The sequence below is a fragment of the Urtica dioica genome, chromosome 6 (assembly GCF_054948205.1).
Source record: "Urtica dioica subsp. dioica isolate 48M chromosome 6, U.dioica_male_clone48M_v1_H2, whole genome shotgun sequence".
Lineage (NCBI taxonomy): Eukaryota > Viridiplantae > Streptophyta > Magnoliopsida > Rosales > Urticaceae > Urtica > Urtica dioica.
This window is the reverse complement of record NC_142761.1, coordinates 34,259,873-34,281,404: the sequence shown is the minus strand read 5'-3', so window position 1 is coordinate 34,281,404 and position 21,532 is coordinate 34,259,873. Positions and strand designations below refer to the sequence as shown.

The 21,532-nt window shown below is 39.4% G+C and overlaps 1 protein-coding gene across 1 annotated transcript; it reads right to left on the bottom strand.

Annotated features, from left to right (window-relative positions):
• Positions 1 to 14,418: 14,418 nt before the first annotated feature.
• LOC149393762 (uncharacterized) lies at positions 14,419 to 19,555 on the bottom strand. The gene is made up of 4 exons (XM_089616932.1): positions 18,954 to 19,555; positions 16,189 to 18,632; positions 15,570 to 16,116; positions 14,419 to 15,098 (listed from the first exon to the last, which is right to left on the bottom strand). The coding sequence occupies exons 2-4, from the start codon at positions 18,592 to 18,594 to the stop codon at positions 14,722 to 14,724; spliced, it is 3,330 nt and encodes a 1,109-aa protein (XP_089473058.1). The 5' UTR covers positions 18,595 to 18,632; positions 18,954 to 19,555; the 3' UTR covers positions 14,419 to 14,721.
• Positions 19,556 to 21,532: the final 1,977 nt, after the last annotated feature.

Genomic DNA, 21,532 nt, shown 5'->3' with positions numbered 1-21,532 from the left:
CTCAATGTCGCTTTGATCTTATCATTGCTCGAAGAGCTACGTCCGAGAGTTAGACAATGAGACAAGGCCTCCCCTCGGTGGATTGTTTTTTCAAAGTCGATCTCTTGGACTAAGTGGTTGGTTACACACTTAGACTAAATCCCTAGTAATACTCCCTCGAGGCCCTGTGAAAGGATGTGAGTGATCAAACTTTTTTATAAGGTGGCTAGTCAAATATGATATATTGACATCTTAGCTATGCATTAATGATGAGTCATTTAAATGAGACTCTTTGCGGCCTTCCCTCGAAGAAGTAAAATGTCATTTCGTACATAACAGCTTTGGATTTTTCTTGTCTTGTTCATCCTAAAAACTTAAACAAACTTAAATCCTAGACCAAAAGACTAATCATAAACTTGTTTAAACTTTTCAGCATAATGTCTCTCAACCCTCTCTCAACCATCCTTTCCTCAAACAAACTCGAAGGCGAGAATTACGTAGACTCGAAACATAACCTCGACATCGTCCTTACCTTTGACAAGCTCAAATGGTACTCGGCAACCCCTCTCCTGCTCAAGCGAATGATGATTCGACTCAAGAGGACAAAGACGCCTTGGAAGCCTGGCTCCGCTTCGATGAGATTGCGAGGTGCTATATCTTAGCATCGATGAACAATATGCTGCAACAGCAACATCGTGACAGAGAGACGGCCGCCGATATGCTCTGCAATCTCCATGAGATGTTTGGAGGGCAAGGGCGTCAGTTCAGACAACAAGCAGTCAGACAGTTTATGAATTGTCGCATGAAGGTTGGGAGTCCTGTCAGGGACCATATGATGCTGATCATTAGTTACCAGAAAGAGATGGAAAATCTAAGATCCAAAATTGACGGGAAGACCAAAATAGATATGATCTTGGAAACTCTCCCCGAATCTTACGATACCTTCAGGATGAACTAATCAATGAACAAGCTAGAGTACACTGTTACCGAGCTTATGAAGGAGCTTTACACTGCTGAAGGTCTTACTAAGAAAAAGAGGACTCGAGGAGAGGTACATGCTACTGAGCACAGAGCCTCCACCTCTGGATCTAAGAGAGACCTCGCAAGGCCGAGAAGAAGAACCAAACTAAGGTTCTATAGAAGAAGAAGCCCCGGGTTCCTAAGGTGGACAAGTCTAACGACAAGTGTTACCACTGCAATGAACCTAGGCACTGGCGCATGAACTGTCATGCCTACCTCAAAACTAAGGAAAAAGGTATTTTACTTATTACCGAAGTATGCTTAGTAGCTGATAATGTATCAACGTGGATTCTTGACTCCACTGCTACTAACCATATTTGTTGTTCATTTACTGGTTTAAGGAAAAGCAAAAGTTTAGAGAAATGTGACTTCTCCTTCAGATGGGGTGATGGGAGCTCGGTGTCGGGGAAGGCTGTGGGATCAGTGACTCTGTCTTTTGAAAGCAGACCTTTAAATTTAAATAATGTTTATTTTGTTTCTTCTTTCGGGAAAAACTTAATATTTGTTGCTCGACTTTTTTTTAGCAATATTATTGTTTAAAGTTTATAAAGAATGGAATTCGTATTTCTCTTTCAAATTCTTTTGTCACTGATGCATGTATGAAGAATGCTCTCTTTTACATTTATCCCACACAACCTTCACTTTTAGAAACTGAAATAGATAACGATCTAGTTAGGGAACCAAAGAGGATCAAACATTTTGATATCTAATAAAATCAACTATCTCTGGCACTTAAGACTTGGTCATATCAGTCTGGACAATATTAAGAGATGTGTGAGGGACGGTCCACATTAGGCCTCTGCAATAGGTTCATTACCTACTTGTGAATTTTGTATAGAAGGAAAAATGATTAAGCGACCTTTCTCAGTTAAGGGTAGAAGAGCCACTGAGTTGCTGGAACTTGTACATTCTGATGTATGTGGTCCGCTTAGTACACAAGCACAGGGAGGATACGAATACTTCGTCACCTTCACCGATGATTACTCGAGATACGGTTTTGTCTATCTGCTCAAACACAAATCCGAGACTTTTGACGTATTTAATGTGTTTCGGGCTTTAGTGGAAAAGCATACTGGCAAACGAATCAAAACACTTTGATCTGATCGAGGTGGTGAGTATATATCTAGAGAGTCGATGACTTTCTTAAAGAAGAAGGTATCGCTTATCACCTTACAACACTTGGCACACCTCAACAAAATGGAGTGTCAGAGAGAAGGAACCGAACTCTGATGGAGATGGTTAGATCAATGATGAGCTACTCATCACTCTCTCTTTCCTTTTGGGGATATGCCCTCAAAACAACAGCTTACATTCTGGACCAAGTTCCATTTAAAACAGTTCCTGGTACTCCTTATGAATGATGGACTGGCCGTAAAGTAAATCTAGGCCACATCCGAATTTAGGGTTGCCCTACACATGTGCTAAGGCAAAAGACTAGCAAGTTGGCTAGTAGGTCAGAATTGTGTCTGTTTGTTGGATATCCAAAGCAAACCAAAGGTTTCACATTCTATAGTCCCGAGGAAGACAAGACTTTCGTTAGCACGAATGCTCATTTCCTTGAGGAAGACTTTATAAAAGATGTAAAACCTAGAAGCAAAATTGTGGTTGAAGAAAAGTTGGGTGAGGATGCTTCTCTCTCATCTTTAAGAATTGTTCTTACCCCAACTGAAACACAACACAACTCATCAGAATCTCGTCAAGTAGTACTACGACGTAGTGTGAATGCTTCTCAAAAGCCTGAAAGGTACATGTCTTACGGAGATACTCTCGTAGCCGTCTCTGACATGGATGACCCTGTTTCCTACAGCCATACCATGTACTGGAAATGCACTCGATGTATGTCAACAAAGACTTGTTGACCTTCCTGAAGGGATTAAACCCGTAGGGCGTAAGTGAATATACAAGAAGAAAAGAGGTCCGGATGGGAACGTCGACACGTTCAAAGCACGACTTGTGGCTAAGGGTAATACCCAAAAGGAAGGTATTGACTATGAGGATACCTTCTCGCCAGTCGCGATGCTTAAATCCATCCGCATACTTCTATCCATAGTTACAGCTCTCGACCATGAGATCAAGCAAATGGATGTTAAGACTGCCTTTTTGAATGGCTATCTTGAAGAGTGCATTTACTCAACCAGACGGTTTCGTGGAAGAAGGTCAAGAGACCAAGGTTTGTGAGTTGCTGAAGTCCATTTATGGATTAAAGCAAACATCTGGGTCATGGAATATTAGATTCGATGAAACTGTGAACAACTTCAATATTGAGCAGTCAATAAATGAACCATGTGTTTACAAGTTAATACATTAAGGCAAAGGTGTGTTTCTGGTACTGTATGTCGATGATAAATTACTCATAGGTAATGACGTGGGTAAGTTATCTGAGTTTAAGATCTGGCTAGCAAAGCAATTCAATATGAAGGATCTAGGAGAAGCCGCGTATATTCTGGGGATCCAAATCTTTCGAGATCGGAAGAACCGGACTTTGTCACTCTCTCAAGTATCTTATATTGATAAGGTGATGGATCGCTTCTCGATGCAAGACTCCAAGAAGGGCCAAACACCCTTTAGGCATGGAGTCTCACTCTCTAAGGACCAGTCTCCCAAGACTGCACAAGAGATTGAGGACATGAGAAAAATTCCTTACGCCTCAACTGTAGGAAGTCTCATGTATGCTATTCTTTTGCACTAGGCCAGATATCTGCTTTGCAGTTGGCGTAGCCGCTTCCAGTCCAACCCTGGACCCGAGCACTGGATTGCTGTTAAGCATGTTCTTAAGTATCTTCGGAGAACTAGCAGGTTGATGCTTACATATTCGGGTACTGACCTGACTATGACGGGATATACCGACTCTGATTTTCAAGCGGATAGGGATTTCAGGAAATCCATTTCAGGATCTGTGTTCATCCTAAATGGTGGATCTGTTGTTTGGAGGAGTATCAACCAATCTTGCATTGCAAACTCTACAATGGGAGCAAAATATGTGGTTGTATATTTAGCATCCAAAGAGGCTGTATGGCTTAGAAAATTCCTTAAGTATTTGGAAGTAGTTCTAAACATCAAAGAGCCCATGACTCTTTATTGTGATAACAGTGGTGCTGTCGCTAACTCAAAGGAACCTCGAGCCATAAGCGCTCTAAGCATATTGAGAGAAAATACCATTTGATTCGAGAGATCGTGCAGCGTGGAGACGTTGAGGTGAAGAAGATCTCAACGATATACAACCTTGCAGATCCATTCGCCAATGCCCTAGCCAACAAGGTCTTCGACCAGGATCGGGAAGGATTAGGCATGGAGGACTACTCACATCTTCTTTGAGTCAAGTAGGAGTTTGTTGTAAATGGTGCCCACAAGAAGAGTAGTAGTCTTTACTTATGTACATTTGATGTAATAAAGTCTCACGAAGACTCTTGCTTGTAACTACTGAATAATTAATAAAAGTTGAAACGTTCATTCATTCTTCCTTTCATGTTTGAAACTTTATGATAAACTATAGTCTTTAGTCCTTAAACAAACCTAACAACAAATGAAGAGTCAAATACATATTTGCATGAACGAACTCTTCATAGTTTGCTTAAAACAGTATATTCACAATGTAAGGATCAAAGGGCTATTGATCACAATATGATTGTTAGAAGAATCTATGATGTCTGGTTATGAGGCATTATGAGTTGGAAACCCTATAATTTTTCCTATGTAACTTTTGAAGGTACTGAATTGACCACTACACTTCTAGAAACAGAATAAGAAAAAACCATTTAACCTCTTATGTCTCGGAGTCACTATGTATGAATTGCATCATGCTTACCTCAATCCTGAAATGAGACATGTCATTTCATAGCTTACGTATTCTCATTTGAGAAAGTCAGAGTTTTAGATTCACTATGTGATATAGACAAGACCTATTGGTGAAGTACTAAGTTATGAAGATGTCATGAGTAACTTTGTGAAGATCTCATAGATATGGAATTCATGTACAAGATTGCTGAAATGCAATGTATATCACTTCATGCTTTGTTCCTTGGAATGTGAATAAATGAACTGGCCAATGTCCAAATTGAGTCATGACTCTTTTGGATGAATCAATGTGACTTGTTAGCTCCTCGTCAATACATTGTTTCTAACTTATTCACGAGCGACAAAAAGAGTTGAGGAAATAACAACTAGAATGGTAAAATGGTAATTTTCTAAATCCCCATCTAGTTGATGATATTCATGAAGGGTAAACATAGATAATATTCAATGGATCCACTCATTACAATTAAGTAGAATTCTTGAGTAGAAAATATATTCATTTGAACTGAGAGATTTCAGTGTCAACTCCTTAGTGAAGTCAGTTGACATTAAGCTAAACTTGGAAAAGGTTTGTGAACTTTTGAGTCCAAGTATGCTAGCTCAAGCTTTGTTCATTTGGATTCATGAGGTCAATACCACATGTCTTTATAGTGTCTTTATAGTAGAATTAGTTAAACATGTAATCTAAGTCAAAACAAGTTCAAATGTTGAACTAGACAAGTTTTACGAAAATTATCTAAATGGTAATTTTGTCCTTTTGGACATAGGATGGTATGAATGTCAATAAATAAGTTTTTGACATTGTCATATGATGACAATGAATTTCAAGTCACACGGCTATTTTAATGTAATTAGGCCTTGAGGATTGAATTTCATTTCATGGAATTTTATGTGAAAATTATAAATGGGCTTTTCTTATGTTGTCATGAACAAATGAAGAAACATCTAGAAGCATGTTCTAGAAGCCCTCCAAACCGTCCAACCAAGAGAAGAAAGAAATATTATTTTTTGCATTGATGTATGAAGATACTTTCCAAAAGAAAAAGACGAAACGAATTTCCTCTAGAAGGAAAACAAAGGGAACGGCCAAGGAGAGAGGAAAATCAAATGAGGAAACAAATCCAAGGCCTTGATGGACAAGCTTGGACGTGCAAGGTAGGAAATGAGGAAATGAATATTTGCTCATGAATATGATATTCAATAAAGAAGAGGAAACTACCTTTTCAAGGTAATCCCCCTCCTATAAATACCCCACTTCATTCACAACTCACAACACACAATTTTGATATTGAGAGCTTCTCTCTCTAAGTTGTTTAGCCGCCTAACCTCTCTCTCTCTATCTCTTCTTGTCCTTTTTGTTTTGGCACCTAGGTCCTCATTAGACCTAGCGTTTTGTTTTAGCCCTTTGGCTCATAGACTAGTTCTTGAGTCATAGTCCTTAAAAGTGCCCACACACTAAATCCTAACCACACTCAAAGTCTCTAGTGGTAGAAACTTTCGTGGTTACGCACAGGTTCAAAAAGACTGGTGGGACAGGCGAGCTGCGTGGGAAGACGAGCGTACCAACCTTCCTAAGGCTTCCCAACGTTCAAGATCCATTCAAGGTTGGTACCAAGTATAAAGTAAATGTAGTTTTAAAATTTTAAATTATATGTTCATGCGCTTTGTCTAGGTAGTAAAAACGTTTTACGAGTTTTTAAAGAAATTTTGTATATTCCGCTGCTTGCTAGAAGCGAGAAATCTTTTCTTAATCCTAGATCTATTCCAACAATGGAGATTTCTAGACTCTTTACCGAACGCCGGCCACTTTGAGTCAACATGTTGTTGTCAATGGTGCCCAAAAGAAGAGTTGTAATCTTTATTTTGTACATTTGATGTAATAAAGTCTCATGAAGACTCTTGCTTGTAATTGCCTATTCATTCATTAATAAAGTTGAAACGTTCATTCATTCTTTCTTTGTTTGAAGCTTTATGATAAAACCTTAGTCTTTTAGTCCATAAACAAACTTAACAACTTACGAAGAGACAAATGTAGATTTGCATGAACAAACTCTTCGTAGTTTGCTTAAAACGATATATTCGCAATCTAAGGGTCAAAGGACTATTGACCTCAGTAGGATTGTTAGAAGAATCTATGATGTCTGGTTATGAGGCATTGAGAGTTGGAGACTCTATAGTTCTTCTATGTATCTTCCGAAGGTACTGAATTGACCAGTGCACTTCTAGAGACAAGATAAGAACAAACCATTTAACCTCTTATGTCTCGAAGTCACTATGTATGAATTGCATCATGCTTACCTTAATCCTGAAATGAGACATGTCATTTCACACCTTAGTATTCTCATTTGAGAAAGTCAGAGTTCGGACTCACTATGTGATTCCGAACAGGGCCTATTGGTGAAGTACTAAGTTGTGAGAATGTCATGAGTAACTTTGTGAAGTTCTCATAGATATGGAATTCATGTACAAGATTGCTGAAATGCAATGTATGTCACCTCATGCTTTGTTCCTTGGAGTGTGAATAAATGAACTGGCCAGTGTCCAAATTGAGTCCTGACTCTTTTGGATGAAACAATGTGACTTGTTAGCTCCTCGTCATATACATTGTTTCTAACTTATTCACAAGCGACAAAGGAGTTGAGGAAATAACAGCTAGAAGGGTAAAATGGTAATTTAGTAAATCCCGACTAGCTGATGACATTCATGAAGGGTAGCATAGATAATATTCAGTGGATCCGCTCATTATAATTAGGTGAATTCTTGAGTAGAAAATAAATTCATTTGAACCGAGAGATTTTCAGTGTCAGCTCTTTAGTGGAGTCAGCTGGCATTAAGCTAAACTTGGAAAAGGTTTGTGAACTTTTGAGTCCAAGTGTTTAGCTCAAGCTTTGTTCATTTGGGTCCATGAGGTCACTGTCACGAATCACATCGATTGGAATAGTTAAACTGGAAGCTAAGTCAAAACGAGAACGAAAATAGTCAAAAGGGTATTTTTGTCTTTTGAGACAAAGGATGAAATGAATGTCAATAAATTTTTTGACAAGTTCATTTGATGACTTAATGTCACTCGGCCATGACTTGATCATTGGGCCTCGTGAATTAATTTCATTTCATAAGAATTTTATTGAAAATTCTAAATGGGCCTTTTCTTATGTTGTCATGAACAAGTGAAGAAAATTCTAGAAGCCTTTTCTAGTGAATATAGGCGCCCAAATACCCAAGAGATAGAGAGAATATTTTGTGCATAAATGTATGAAGATACTTGCCAAAAGAAAAAGAGGAAACAAATTTCCTCTAAGGGAAATAAGAGGTAGGCGCCCAAGTAGAGAAAGACGCAAGGCAAGGAACAAAAAAGGAAACAAATCCAAGCCTTCTAGAAGGCTGCCTTGGCCGAGTGTCTCATAGAGGAAAAGAGGAAATTGGCTCATGAATATGTGATATTCTATAGAAGAGGAAACTACCTTATTGAAGGTGATACCTCTCCTATAAATAGGAGCCTCATTCTTCTCATTTTTCTCATTCCACATAAGTTAGAGATTGAGAGCTTCTCTCTCTAGACCTTGTGGTGGCCGAACTCCTCTCTCTCTCTCTTTTTAGTTTATTTTCGATTTTTCTTGTTTTGGCACCTAGGTCCTCACTCGACCTAGTGTTTAGCTCTGCGACTTCAAGACTCGTTCTTAAGTCGTAGTGTTTAAAAGTGCCCACTCACTAATTCCTTTATTTTGAGTGATTTAGTGATAGAAACTTTCGTGGTTGCTCGAGGTGCCGAGGAAAGAAAGAGAGACGTGCTGCGAGGGGAGACGAGCGTTGCGAACTTTCCAAAAGCTTCTTCAAAGTTCAAGCTTCAAGAAAGGTTAGTAAACTTCTAGCTCATATTGATTTTTAATTACATGTACTTGCTTCTTTGTCTAGGTTAGTAAAAACTGTTTTTACTTGAAAACAAATTTTTTAAAATTCCGCCGCTTCCCGAAGCGTTTAATCTTTTTCTTAAACCCTAGATCAATTCCAACACATGTTTCCAGGCAGGCGAATCTGCGGGATGTCGAAGCTTTCCATCATCGATCCTTTGGTTAGCATGCAAAGTCAAACTTTGAGCGTACTTAGGATTTTGAAATGACGAAAAACGTGGAATGATTGGTAGGTGCCACAATAGTTTTTACAGGGATATTTGATTGTTTTTCTGTATCCTTTTTCTCCTTCCACCTAGAAAATTCACACATGGGACACTGCTCAAGAGTTTCATACTAATTACGGTAAAGTATGCAATTATTGGAACATGCATGAATTTTCTTATATCCCAAACCAATAGCCGCTAGAGGTTTTTTTTGCCACATATACACACGAGGGTATCTGATTATTTTTTGGCAATTTATCTCTTAGCAAGCCAAGAAGTTCTGAGAACATAACATCGCTTGATCCGTATTTGACTTTTAAGTTGAATAACCTTATTAAGGTTGAAAGTTTGGTGAACTTGACACAACCAAAATATAGAGGAGTTTCGGCGTCACTTAAAAGATAATAAAGCTCGTCGGGATTGTCTTAAAACTCATCTTGCAAATTATTAACCATCTCAGCGATGTAAGGAGCATCAACGTCTTCTTCGTCGGAATTATCTTGAACGACAACATTATGTTCTCCCGGATGATTTTCCCCGTGATGTATCCATATCTTATAGTTTTGATTGATACCATTGCATATCAATGTTCTTTTAGGGTAGTAATGTTACCAAAGCATAAATTCCCACATTTGACACACGGACATGGAATTCGCTTCTATGTTTTCACATACGCTAAGACAATGATCCAAGAACTTTCTCACACCATCCACATATTGGTTTGAATATCTACGAGCCGACATCCATAATTTATCCATAATAAAGCTATATAAAAAAATTAAACCCAATTTAAAGAACAAAGAAAAAAAGACATCTAAACTACTAGTAAACATAACATATTTTATCATCTCAACACTACAAAATTCACATACAATTCACGTGCAACAAAGAAAAAGCGACATCTAAAGTCTTAACTACTAGTAAACATAACTTATTTAATCATTCTAAAACAACAAAATTCACACACAATTCACGTGCAACAAAGAAAAAACGACGTCTAAAGTCTAGCTAAACTACTAGTAACATAACATATTCATACCTATATCAAAGATAAAAAAAATAATCATTTTATATTCTCTAGTGACACACAATTTTCAAGAGACGCTCAATATAATGTGTACAAAAAAAATATGAAATATAATAAAATATAATAAAAACATACTTGGAAGCTAAAACGGGCGGCGACTGGTGAGTGTAAACCGGATTAAAGGCGACCACAAGCTAATGAAGGGCTGAAAATATATAACAACAAATTTAATAAAATGTTAAAAAAAAAAACCTCTACCCAAAACCGACGGCGACCGGACGGAGAAGGGCCGGTGGGGCGGCGACGATTAGGGGCGCCTGGGGCGGCGGCAAATAACAACAAATCAACGTTCTTCACACCAGCTACGAACAAAATCAATACAAAAAACTAAGATTCTTTACTCGTAAGTTTTGAAATCAAAACACCAAATAAAAAACCCTAGAAATAATCTCCTACTCATGAGTCACGAATGAAAACGTTCACCAAGACCACGACGCCGGCTGGAGTAAAGTCGTTTGAGATGCGTGGAAGCCGTTCCTCGGTCGGTGGAGATGTATGGTTGTGGTGGAGGTGGGTTTCAATGGAGTTTTTTCGGTTTTTTGGAGAGAATATATCGAAGAAGATGAAATTATGTAAACTGCTGTGAGATTATTCGGGAATTAGGCGTTTTCAAAAAAATAAATACGCCTGGCGTCGCTCGCTTTTTGAGCGACACCAGGCCACGTGTCTTGCGTGTCACTCAGACACCTGGCGTCGCTCAGAAAGCGAGTGACGCCACACGACACATGGCCTGGCGTCACTCAAAAAGTGAGCGACGCCCCCACGACACGTGATGTCGTTTGCTTTTTGAACGACGCCAGGCCACGTGGTCAGATCGGGTTGAATGGTTTTTATTTGACTCTTTTCCACGTCAACCGAGCTCCAAAAAATTATTTTGTGCATCACTTTAAAATGAACCCGACGCAATTATAGCGACTCCTAATAGGTATTTGGTAGTAGTGCAACAATATGCTGATGTTTTTCAGCTAGGTCATTTTGTTGGTATATATAGGGATATGAGTGTATGTGAGTGACGCCTTGTTGATCAAGAAAGGGAATGAGAGAACGGTATTCACCACCCCAATCAGTGTGAAGTGTTATAATTTTATGAGAAATCTGTCTATCAACAAAGGCAGAGAAATTTACAAAGGTTGGCATTGTTTCAGATTTGAGTTTCAATGGAAAAATCCATGTAAATCAATTGTAATCGTCAACTATAAATATTATGTAATACTTGTAGCCATCACGAGAAGATTTTGGTGCAATTTCCCAAAGGTCGGAATGGACTAGTTCAAAAGTTTTGTATAGTTAGATAAAGAGTTAGGAAAAGGGTTTTGATGCATTTTACCTAAGATACACGATGGAGGCTACAACACATAAAATATGGACTCAACCAAAGTATAGACTGTTTTATTTTATGAATAGAGTATGATACTACATGACGCAATACAGAATAAGACGGATGACCAAGTCGTCTATGCCAAACTAAAATATCAAAATACATTGTATATTACAGACAATATTCTAAATATGACAATTAAAATAAAATCACTATTACAAACAAACATTACAACTGAGACTGAGACACACTAGGCTTGACAGGAGAGATTGGAGACTTGACTTTGGGCTTAAGACTTGACACTGGGAGTTGATAGAAACCATCCTTAAGAGCACAACGCACTAAGATTCTTCTTGAGCTTCTATCCTTAATGAGACAAAAATCAAAATGAGATTCAATGAAAACCTTATTGTCTCTAGTGAACTGAGATATGCTCAAAAGATTCTTTGTAATTTGTGGTACATGAAGGATGTTTGACTACGAGTGGCAGGTACTTGAATAAGAGAATCGCCAATATGAGAAATATTGAGTAAGGAACCATTTCCAACAGCTGTCTTGCCTTTGCCATAGTAATCTTGTTGTAGTGTCAGATTTCCAAGCTGTGATGTGACGTGGTTCGTTGCTCCACTGTCTAGAAACCACGATGCTTGATCAGGAATTCTGTGACCACTAGTTGTAGGGATGAACGAGGAGTTTGAAGAATAGTGAGCTTGTAGCATGATTGTATATGAAGAGCTTGTGTTAGTGTTCTGAACTTGCAGATCTTTAGCAAGTGTACAAAGCTGCTTATTGAACTGAAGCTATTCCTCAGGTGTCATGTTTTCATAGTAGCCATTCTCATTGTACTAAGCTTGATTAGCTTGGTGTTGTGGTGTTGGATCTGGACTCTGAAAGTGTACATCGAAGCGATGGAAACACTTCCTTGCAACATGACCAAGGCGACCACAAATTTGGCAAGGAGGTCTTCCTTGCCGCGACGTCAAGTTGATCACCACGGACTCATACTCAAGACCCACACCGCCGAGGATGTTGAGGATTAGCACATCGTCGGAGATCGGCTGACCTGATGTGTTGTAGTTTTCAGCCAGATTTTTATCTTCAAGATGTACTCCTTAATTGAGAGCGAGAGGTTCTTCGTAGTTTGGAGAAGAAATCGCAATTGCAGAGATCTGGCTTTGCTTTGAGTCGAGTCGAGTCGCTCGATTGTGAGCCAGATTTCTGATGATCTTTGACAGCAATTGACGTGTCCGACCATCAATTCTAAGATGGAGGAGATTAGCCAACTCATGAGAAATTGATCGTACTAATCCAATTCTTGGAACGTCGGATTAGGTCGACGAATTGGAGCCTGGCTTGGATCTACCACAGTTTTGATGAACGTAGTTGGAATAGGTATTGTTCCTTCAAGAATAGCTTCGAATCCATGAGCTCGTACTGGTGGTAATATTTGAGAACTCCACAACACTAAATTGTTTCGATCGATCGAGATGAATCAACAACGAATTGAGGTGAGGAGCGAACGTATGTGCGTTCTGAAACATCGTCAACGCTGATGATTGAGAATCCGCCATGATTATCGACTGGTGCTTATGAAAAAAAAGTTTGACCTAAGCTATGATACCATGTTGATTTAGAGAGAAGTATAGAAACATGTGAGATTTGAATTGGGAATCTCAAGCTTCAAATGGAAGCAATGGAACACTATTTATCGTCTGAGTCAATACCAGTATTGGCAGCGTGGCACATCTAATCGCCAGCTTGTCAATACTGAGGTAATGCACGACATTAAATACAAACGATAACAATAGATGAAACGACGCTAATATAGAAAACACGATAATATAGAAAACGGCATTATACTTATTCTGAAAACAACAAATTCCTCTTTATCCATCTTCCATAAATATCAATCATAACTTAATAATAAATTTAGTGTTGAATGGTTTGGGAAGAAACACGGTCAATTAATAAAATTCCACTAACATTTATAGTCAACTTTATGTCAGGTTGCACGTGGCAACTGCGGCTGCCTAAGAATCATAAATAATAATAAATAAATAAATGGGTCTGTACACATGTTAATAGGTGGTTGCATGGTACCATTTTGGCCACGTTATCATGTTTGATGATCAATCTATGCTAGTAGTGCTCATTTTTAGGGATAGTAACTCTTTCAAATTCATAAATTAAAAGTGAAATTGAGGTGCAGAGATTGGCTGCTGTATAGTTCATGACTTAATTCATGGTACCAATTTGTTTTAATAAAGTTAAAATAAATTTTGATTATAACCTTGCCCGTTGATGGTGAGAGCGATGTCGAACATTTATACGCGTATATAAGTAGTTAGTTGGATAAAAGACCACCAACAAAATCGCAAACTGCATTCGCCATGGTTTATTTGTAATACCTGATTCGTTGTATAGCCACCTTGGCATGATAGAAGGACGTGAAAACTTAAAGAATACTGAAGGAATTGTGTTCTTTCTATATGATACTCTCGAATCATTTGGATTATGTTCTAAATAAGCTCGAAATCGGCTTGAAACATAAGGCTAATGATGTGAGTAACGCATTATTGGTGAAAGAATGTCCTCCGGGCATTTACGGATATATTATTCCAACTTCGTTATAGCAGTAGCTATGTGCCGATGGCTTTAGGTTGTTACATTACAGAAAACTAGTTTATGATGTTCAAATATAATAAAACTTGGCAGCACTAGGATGTTTACTTTTCAATCCGTCAAAAATCTTAATTTAAAATGTTCACATTTGAAACATATCATGACTTGAACAATATTGCCATCTCTCTCCAATTTCCTTTTTTCTGCCAGCTTTCTAATTTGCTATACATTAGATTGAAATGTCACTCGCATGTCCATACCCTCTAATAAAATAAACATTTGATAAATTTGGAATGTGGAAGCACAGAAAGATAAGATCACTGATCGCTAAAATCGTATATGAAATTTTTAGTCACTGGGCTCAACTGTTTCTCTACATTTTTCCAGTCATACAAAAAGGTGGGTTGAGGGAATTTACTTGAGGAACATTTGTAGTAAATAATAAGTAACAAAAAAACAAAACCAAACAAAACAAACAAAAAAAAAGCAGTAAATCAATGTAAAATTGATTGATACTTTAAGCTATACATTGACTTTTACTTACTGTGTAAATGGTAAGTAAGAATACATGATATCAGAAAAGGGAAAAAAAAAAAAAAAAAAAAAATCCTAATCAGCCCTGTAAAACTACGACAAATTAAGACTTTTTTATGTCATTATTCTAATTAAAAATATACATGGAACTACCATATTTCCTGTAAATAAATTAAAAAAAAATGATACCAGGAAAAACTCGTGTAAAAATAAACTTCTCGGTTATGAAAAAAAAAAAAAAAAAAACCTGACTTTTCACGGCACATCGTCTTTGATCGGAGGGCTCGGTGGCGGCGAAAGGTCGAGGCTAATGTGGTCGCCAGACTGGACGAGCATTGAGACGACCTGTCGCATTGTGGGTCGATCGAGCGGGTTCAAGCTCGCGCACATCAGGGCGATCCTGAGCACTGTGAGCATGTGACGTACCAGCGCTTTGTCGGATAGATCGAGCCGATCGTCGAGGACTCCGGGCGTCAGAGAATGGTCTCGCACGTATAGTTTGACCCAGTTCACCAGATCGCCTCCTTCCTCTATCGTCTGCACTGGAGTTTTTCCGGTCAGAAGCTCCAATAACACGACCCCGTAGCTGTAGATGTCGCATTTCTCTGTCACTCTCATTGTATAAGCATACTCTGGAACAATAAATTGAGTAAAGATTAGATCCCCGCTCCAAACTGTAATTTTACAATTTAAACATAATTTAAACATATTGTGAGGATAATCTTCTCCATTTATATTTGGAAGCATGTAGTTTTTGGCCCGAGTTTTGATGACCTGGATGGGAATTGGATCATATCCTGGGAAACCATTTGATACTTGCAATGTTTTTCGGATTCCTTACTACTGAGGTTTCGACACTTTTCTCACTGGCAATTTTTCGCACTGCTTGAACTTTCTCCTGTTGTAACTTATTTTTCGAGATACAAGATTTCCTCATCTACCTGTGATGTTTCGCCGTCGCGCGTATATTTGAGTATTCTTGATTTTCCCGTACTCTACTATTCTATTGTCATCAATTTATGTCAGGTTTCTAATCTCCTAATACGGTGGTCATTTTTCAGCTTCCCAAAGAAAAGTGAAATGACGAGAAATGGAAACCTTACCGGGAGCAATGTAGCCGTAGGAGCCGGCGACAGCAGACATGGATTTGGAATAGGGCATGTCGATGACTTTGGCGAGTCCGAAATCTCCGACATGGGCTTCGAGATTGTGGTCGAGCAAAATGTTGGTGGACTTGATATCGCGGTGGACGATCCTGGGCTTGCAGTCGTGGTGGAGGTACGAGAGTCCCTCGGCGGCCCCAAGAGCGATCTTGAACCTGTCGGCCCAGCCCAGCACCGAGCCCGCCGACCCGTGCAGCGAGTCCCCCAAGCTCCCGTTCACCATGTACTCGTAGAGCAGGAGATTCGAGCCCTGGTGGTGGCAAAACCCGTGGAGCTTCACGATGTTCCGGTGCCTGATCTTCCCGAGCGTCGAGATCTCCGCTCGGAAGCTGTTCTCGATCCCGTTGTTGTTCCCTTCGCGGTGCGACGCGAGCTTCTTCACCGCAATCGTCTTTCCCGTCCCGGTCTCGGCCCGGTACACGGTCCCACACGCGCCTCTTCCCACCGCGAAGCTCTCGTGGAAGTTGTGCGTTGCCTCGACGAGGTCCTGGTATAGATCGAGTACTTCGAGTGAGAATATAATTGATGGATAAGGTCTGGATTTTTTAGATATTAATACCTGGAACGTGAATCCTTCTTTCGGAGCGAAATATGCGTCCGAGTCCGGTGAGTTTGAACCGTCGTCCTCGTCAGCAAAACGTGTCACAGTCTCGCCCGGCCTTCTTCTCATGTGGTAGAGGATCACGGCGATGAGGATCAGAGAGACTCCTCCGACGGCGCCGGCGACCACAGTCACGATCTTTCCCCGGTGGGTCTCGGCGCTCGCGTGGCGGCGTGGGATTGGATCAAAGTAGGAGCCGGCGAGGCAGTCGCTGAGAGGCGTTCCGCAGAGGCCTCTGGTCCCGATGTAGCTGGTGAGATTCATGTTCTGAAAGAGTGGAATTGGAGGCAACGGACCGGCGAGATCGTTGTAGGAGAAGTTGCAGCCCAAGAGGCTCGAGAGGTTCTCGAACGTGCTCGGGATTTGGCCGGTCAGACGGTTGTTGTTGAGGAGGAGGTATTCGAGCAAGTTGAGGTTTCCGAGCTCGGACGGGATTTTTCCGGTCAGATTGTTGTAGCTGAGATTCATCGCGATTTGCAGGCCTGTGAGGGAGCCGAGTTCCCGCGGAATCTCACCAGAAAACACGTTTCCACCCATCTGAAGCTCGGTCAGCCGGGAGAGGTTTCCCAAGGCTGCCGGAATCTCGCCGGAGAAATTGTTGTCCGAGAGCCACAAGAGCTCGAGCTGAAAGAGTGTTCCGAGCTCGCCGGGCAATGAGCCGTCGAACCCGTTCTGGCTGACATCGAGCCGCTGGAGCTTCACGCAGTTTACTATCTCGGCAGGGAATCTTCCGGTGAAAGAGTTCGACGATATGTTGAAAGTCACGAGCTGGTTCAGGTTTCCGATCTCTTTCGGGAGCTCTTCGGCGAACCGGTTCCCCGATATGTGGAGCCTCTGAAGCTTCCGGCAGTTTCCGATCTCTGGCGGGATCGGACCAGAGAACTTGTTCTGGTCCAGCGCGATCGCCGAGAGGTTGACCAACTTGCAGAGCTCCGACGGGAAGTCTCCAGTGAGAGCATTCCGAGCTAGCCTGAGCTGGACTAACGACGTGCAGTTCAAAACCCCCAGCGGGATTTTGCCGTGTAGCTTGTTCGACTCGAGGCTGAGAAGAATAAGGTTGGACTGCCGGCAGAGATGAGGCGGGATTTCTCCGGTGAGAAAATTGTCGGAGAAATCAACGACCCAGAGCTGGCTGTGGAGGCCGAGCTCCGTTGGGATCGTCCCGTTGAGAGAGTTGTCAAAGAGCTGAAACTGGGTCATCCTGGTCAGGTTCTGAAACCCAACCGGGATCGGACCTTCGAGCAGGTTTATCGAGAGATCAAGCTTCGTCAAGTTCTTCAATCCGCCGAGCTCGACAGGGATGAAACCCGAGAGTTGGTTCTGAAACAGGTAAAGCAGCTTCAACCCGGTTATTTTACCGAACTCAGCGGGAATGACTCCGCTCAGAGAGTTCTCCGAGAAATCGATATCTGTGGCAAGACTGAGATTCCCAATCTCCCTCGGAATCGTCCCGTTAAGCTCGTTCCTGTACGCGTAAAGCTTCCTTAACAACCTCAGCTTCCCGATCTCCCTCGGGATCGGGCCCGAGAGCAGATTCTTATACAGAGCCACGGTTCGGAGGCTCATGCAGTTCCCGAGCTCCTTCGGGATCGACCCAGATATCTGATTCTCCCAAAGAACCAAGTCCTTCAATCTTCCAAGCAACCCGAGCTCTTTAGGCAATTCGCCTCCGATCCGATTCTGAGCAAGGCCGAGAAGCTCCAAGCTCCTACACCCTCTGATCTCCGCCGGGATTGTACCGGAGATCGCGTTCTGACCGGCCCTAAAAGTCCTCAGATTCACAAGCCTCCCGATCGAGCGGGGCACCGGGCCGGTGAGGTTGTTCGTGTAAGCGACGAGCTCGACCAGCGAAGACAATCCGCCGAGCTCTTCCGGGATCGAGCCCGAGAGCCCATTGTTGCAGAGGTTTAGGCTCCTCAGGCTCGACAAGAGGCCCAATCGGGCCGGGATCGGGCCCGTGAACCGGTTGTCGTTCAAATTCAGCTCCACAAGGCTTGAGCAGTTTCCGATCTCCTCGGGTATGTTGCCGGAGAGAAAGTTGTTTGATAAGTCGAGGCTCGCCAGGTGGACAAGCCTTCCAATGGCGGGACCCACGGTCCCCGAGAGGTTCATAGAGCTCACGTTGAGCGACCACACGACGGGCAGGCCGGGCCCGAGAGTGCAGTTCACTCCGGCCCAATTGCAGGGGTTTCGGTCGCCGGGGTGCCAGCTCAGCAGGTGACCGGAATCGTCTCGGAGAGAGCTCTTTATCGCCAACAGAGAAAGTCCCTCGGAGTTCAAGCCATTAGTGGTGGTGAACAAAGACAGAGCGAAGAAGAGTAATGCGAATCCCAAAATCTTACTCGATTCAAAAGGTGTGACCATTTTAGAATCACCCAGAGAGAACCACAATAATCATGTACCTGGAAATACAACAGAAATCTCATATCTCTCAGTTGAAACCCATGTTTGTAAGAACTAATCGCAGATTTCAAAAGCAACCCTGTTTCAGATACCTCTGAAGCTTACAAACTTTAGTCACCAAAAAAAAAAAAAAAAACAGTACTTTGTATCTGATAATTCATTGATATTTTTGCTTTAAAGGATACAATACAGTGTTTCGAGATATACAGAAAACCAAAGCTGTATCTAGCGAAAATAAAAAAATGCAAAAAAAAAAAAAAAAAAAGTTATGTATTTCTTATAAATAAAATAAATAAATAAAAAGCAAAGTAATAACATACCTGTGAATCACTTATCGTAGACAAGATAATAGAAACAGCAAGTCCACCACTTCACATTGACTCTCAGAAGTGACAAACTTAAGACCATGGAACTCATGAGCTCGGAATCAGAATCACAGACCCCCAAAAACCCAACCCAAAAGAATTTATCTTTTTGCCCACGAAAATGGTGGGATCTTTCGATCCAAAGGACAATTTTTTTTGTCGCTTAAATATCTCACAACACTCACACCCAACAAATAACCATAAAACTGTGTTGAAGGAGAAAATAAATGAATAGCAATAAACCCCCAGCCCGGGGAAAAATTATTTCTTCACTATAATTCACATGATATTAATGAATAATATATTCATATACACTAAAAGAGAAACGCGTCGAATAGTGAAATTAAAGCAAAGCGAAATGGGTTGTAGAGGAGCGTTTTTGTTGTGAAGCTTTAATGGCCGACAAGCATGCTTTCATATCGTCGCTCTCATTGTTCTCTATCTCTGAATTGTATAGAACTGTGAGAGGAAGGCGAGAGATGAGAGAGAGTTTCTAGATGACGAGGAGAGAGAGAGAGAGAGTTAACGAGAGAACTGTGAGGCTTCTTTCTTTGAGAGAAAAAATAAAATAAAATAAAGCCCAGGCTAAGAAATAAAGAGCTTTTACTCTACTTTTTTGGACTTGTAATAAAAAAGGATAACCAATTATTTTCTCGGAAAAATATTTTGAAAGGAAAAAAGCCTATATTTGGTAGGTGTATAGGTTGGTAGGTACTGAATTCTATGCTGTAATTAATTTCTTTTGTCTTAAATAATACTTGTTAGCCTATTTAACGATTTATTTCCAATGGTAAATACAAATCTTTTTTTTTTATGTCCTTAAATTTGTGGTTTCATAGCTTGCCTTGGCCTAACATTTTATCTTTATTTGCTATACAAATTTATACAAATCATAGCAACTAGTTTTTGGTTTAAATATCTGTATTTGCTTAATTATTATGGTCAAAATAATCTTCTTTCCTTTTGTCTCTTCACCACCACACAAAAAAAGTATACAAGTCAATACATTTACACGCGCTTAAAAAACAAGAATTTGTTAGAGCCTCTTTAATGCATCTTCAAAATTTTATACATAAAGTAAAAAAATTCAATGGTAAAAATTTCAAAATTTTAAAATTATTCGGTGAAACTTTTACACAAAATAAACAGTGTTACACCAAATTTATTATAATATTATTCATTTGATGTAAAGATTACACCAAATATTTAATCATCATTTTAATATAATTAAGGCATATTTCTTAATTAAAGGTACATATTTTAAGTAATTCAAATTTAATCAATATGATTTTAAATGTTTAGAGTTTTGTTTATAATCCAAATTAATTTTTTTAATACCATTTAAATTAAATCAATAATTAATAAAAGTTTATAGATATCAAACCAAATTAAGTTGATAAATAATAATTATAATTTATAGATATCAAACTTAATTAAGCCAATAATTAAAAGAAACTACTACAAATACCATCACTACAAAAATCTTAATATTATAAAAAAAAAAAAATACTACTACAAAAGTTAAAAAAAAAAAGATAAAAAATAAAAGTTAAACTTATAAAACAACAATAACAATACAATTAACAAGAAACATTCTAACAATCCGGTAATCCAGACGATCCACCTCCGGCAAAGTAATTAATATATGATTGGAATGGATTAACTTCATTATCATTAGGAGTGTATTTAGATCTTTTGTGTATTATCCTTGTTTGCTTGGTGCGAAACCACACCCGTGTAGTTGGACCGGTAATCGATGCAAAATTTTTTATTAAAATGTTGTTTTCTTCCTTAACCTCAATCATGAAAACTTTTGCAATCGCTCATTTGATGGCCCATCAAGTTCGTAGTAAATTAATTAAAGAGTAAATTTAATTTATTATTTAGTTAATTAATTTACTGCGTTTTTATGGATATATTTTATTAAATAAAATTTTGACTACTTTTTAAAGAATGACGAGCTATTGGGTTGCTGACGTAGTTGTCTCTTTAAAAAAATTGACAATCGTAGTGAAAATAACTTTAGAAATAAATTTTGAATAAATAAAAAAAATTATCAGAAAAGGTATCACGCTATACAAGTCCTTATAAGTTGTGAATCTTTGATAGAAGAAAAGTAGTTTATATGGACATAAATAATTAAAAGAGTTTAGATTTTGTAATATTACAGTTGTGGTTATTCTTATAAATATATATAATTTTTTAAATGAATAATGATAAAATATATCAGCAAAGCAATTTACAGAATGATAAACAATAATTTAAAGTAGGAAAAATGACATGTATATCTTGTGTTTTAGTGAAATGTCGAGTTTAACTTTTGATTTTCAGAAATGCCGAGTTCATACCTTCTTTTTAATTAAAATGACAAAATTATACCATAAAATAGACAATAGTGCCACGAATTTTCTTTTGATGAATTTTTATTGACTTTTCATTGACGTTGACTATAATATTTATATGTAAACATCATTTATCTTTATTCATTCGCACCATATATGTAATTTATTTAAAAACTAAAAAATAAACAGCAT

Excerpts from the sequence above, each read along its gene's own strand:
- LOC149393762 (XM_089616932.1), bottom strand. The coding sequence starts at position 18,594 with ATGGTCACACCTTTTGAATCGAGTAAGATTTTGGGATTCGCATTACTC. Across the intron at positions 16,117-16,188 it reads AAGAAGGATTCACGTTCCAG|GACCTCGTCGAGGCAACGCA; the intron begins GTATTAATATCT and ends GATCTATACCAG. Across the intron at positions 15,099-15,569 it reads CTACGGCTACATTGCTCCCG|AGTATGCTTATACAATGAGA; the intron begins GTAAGGTTTCCA and ends TTATTGTTCCAG.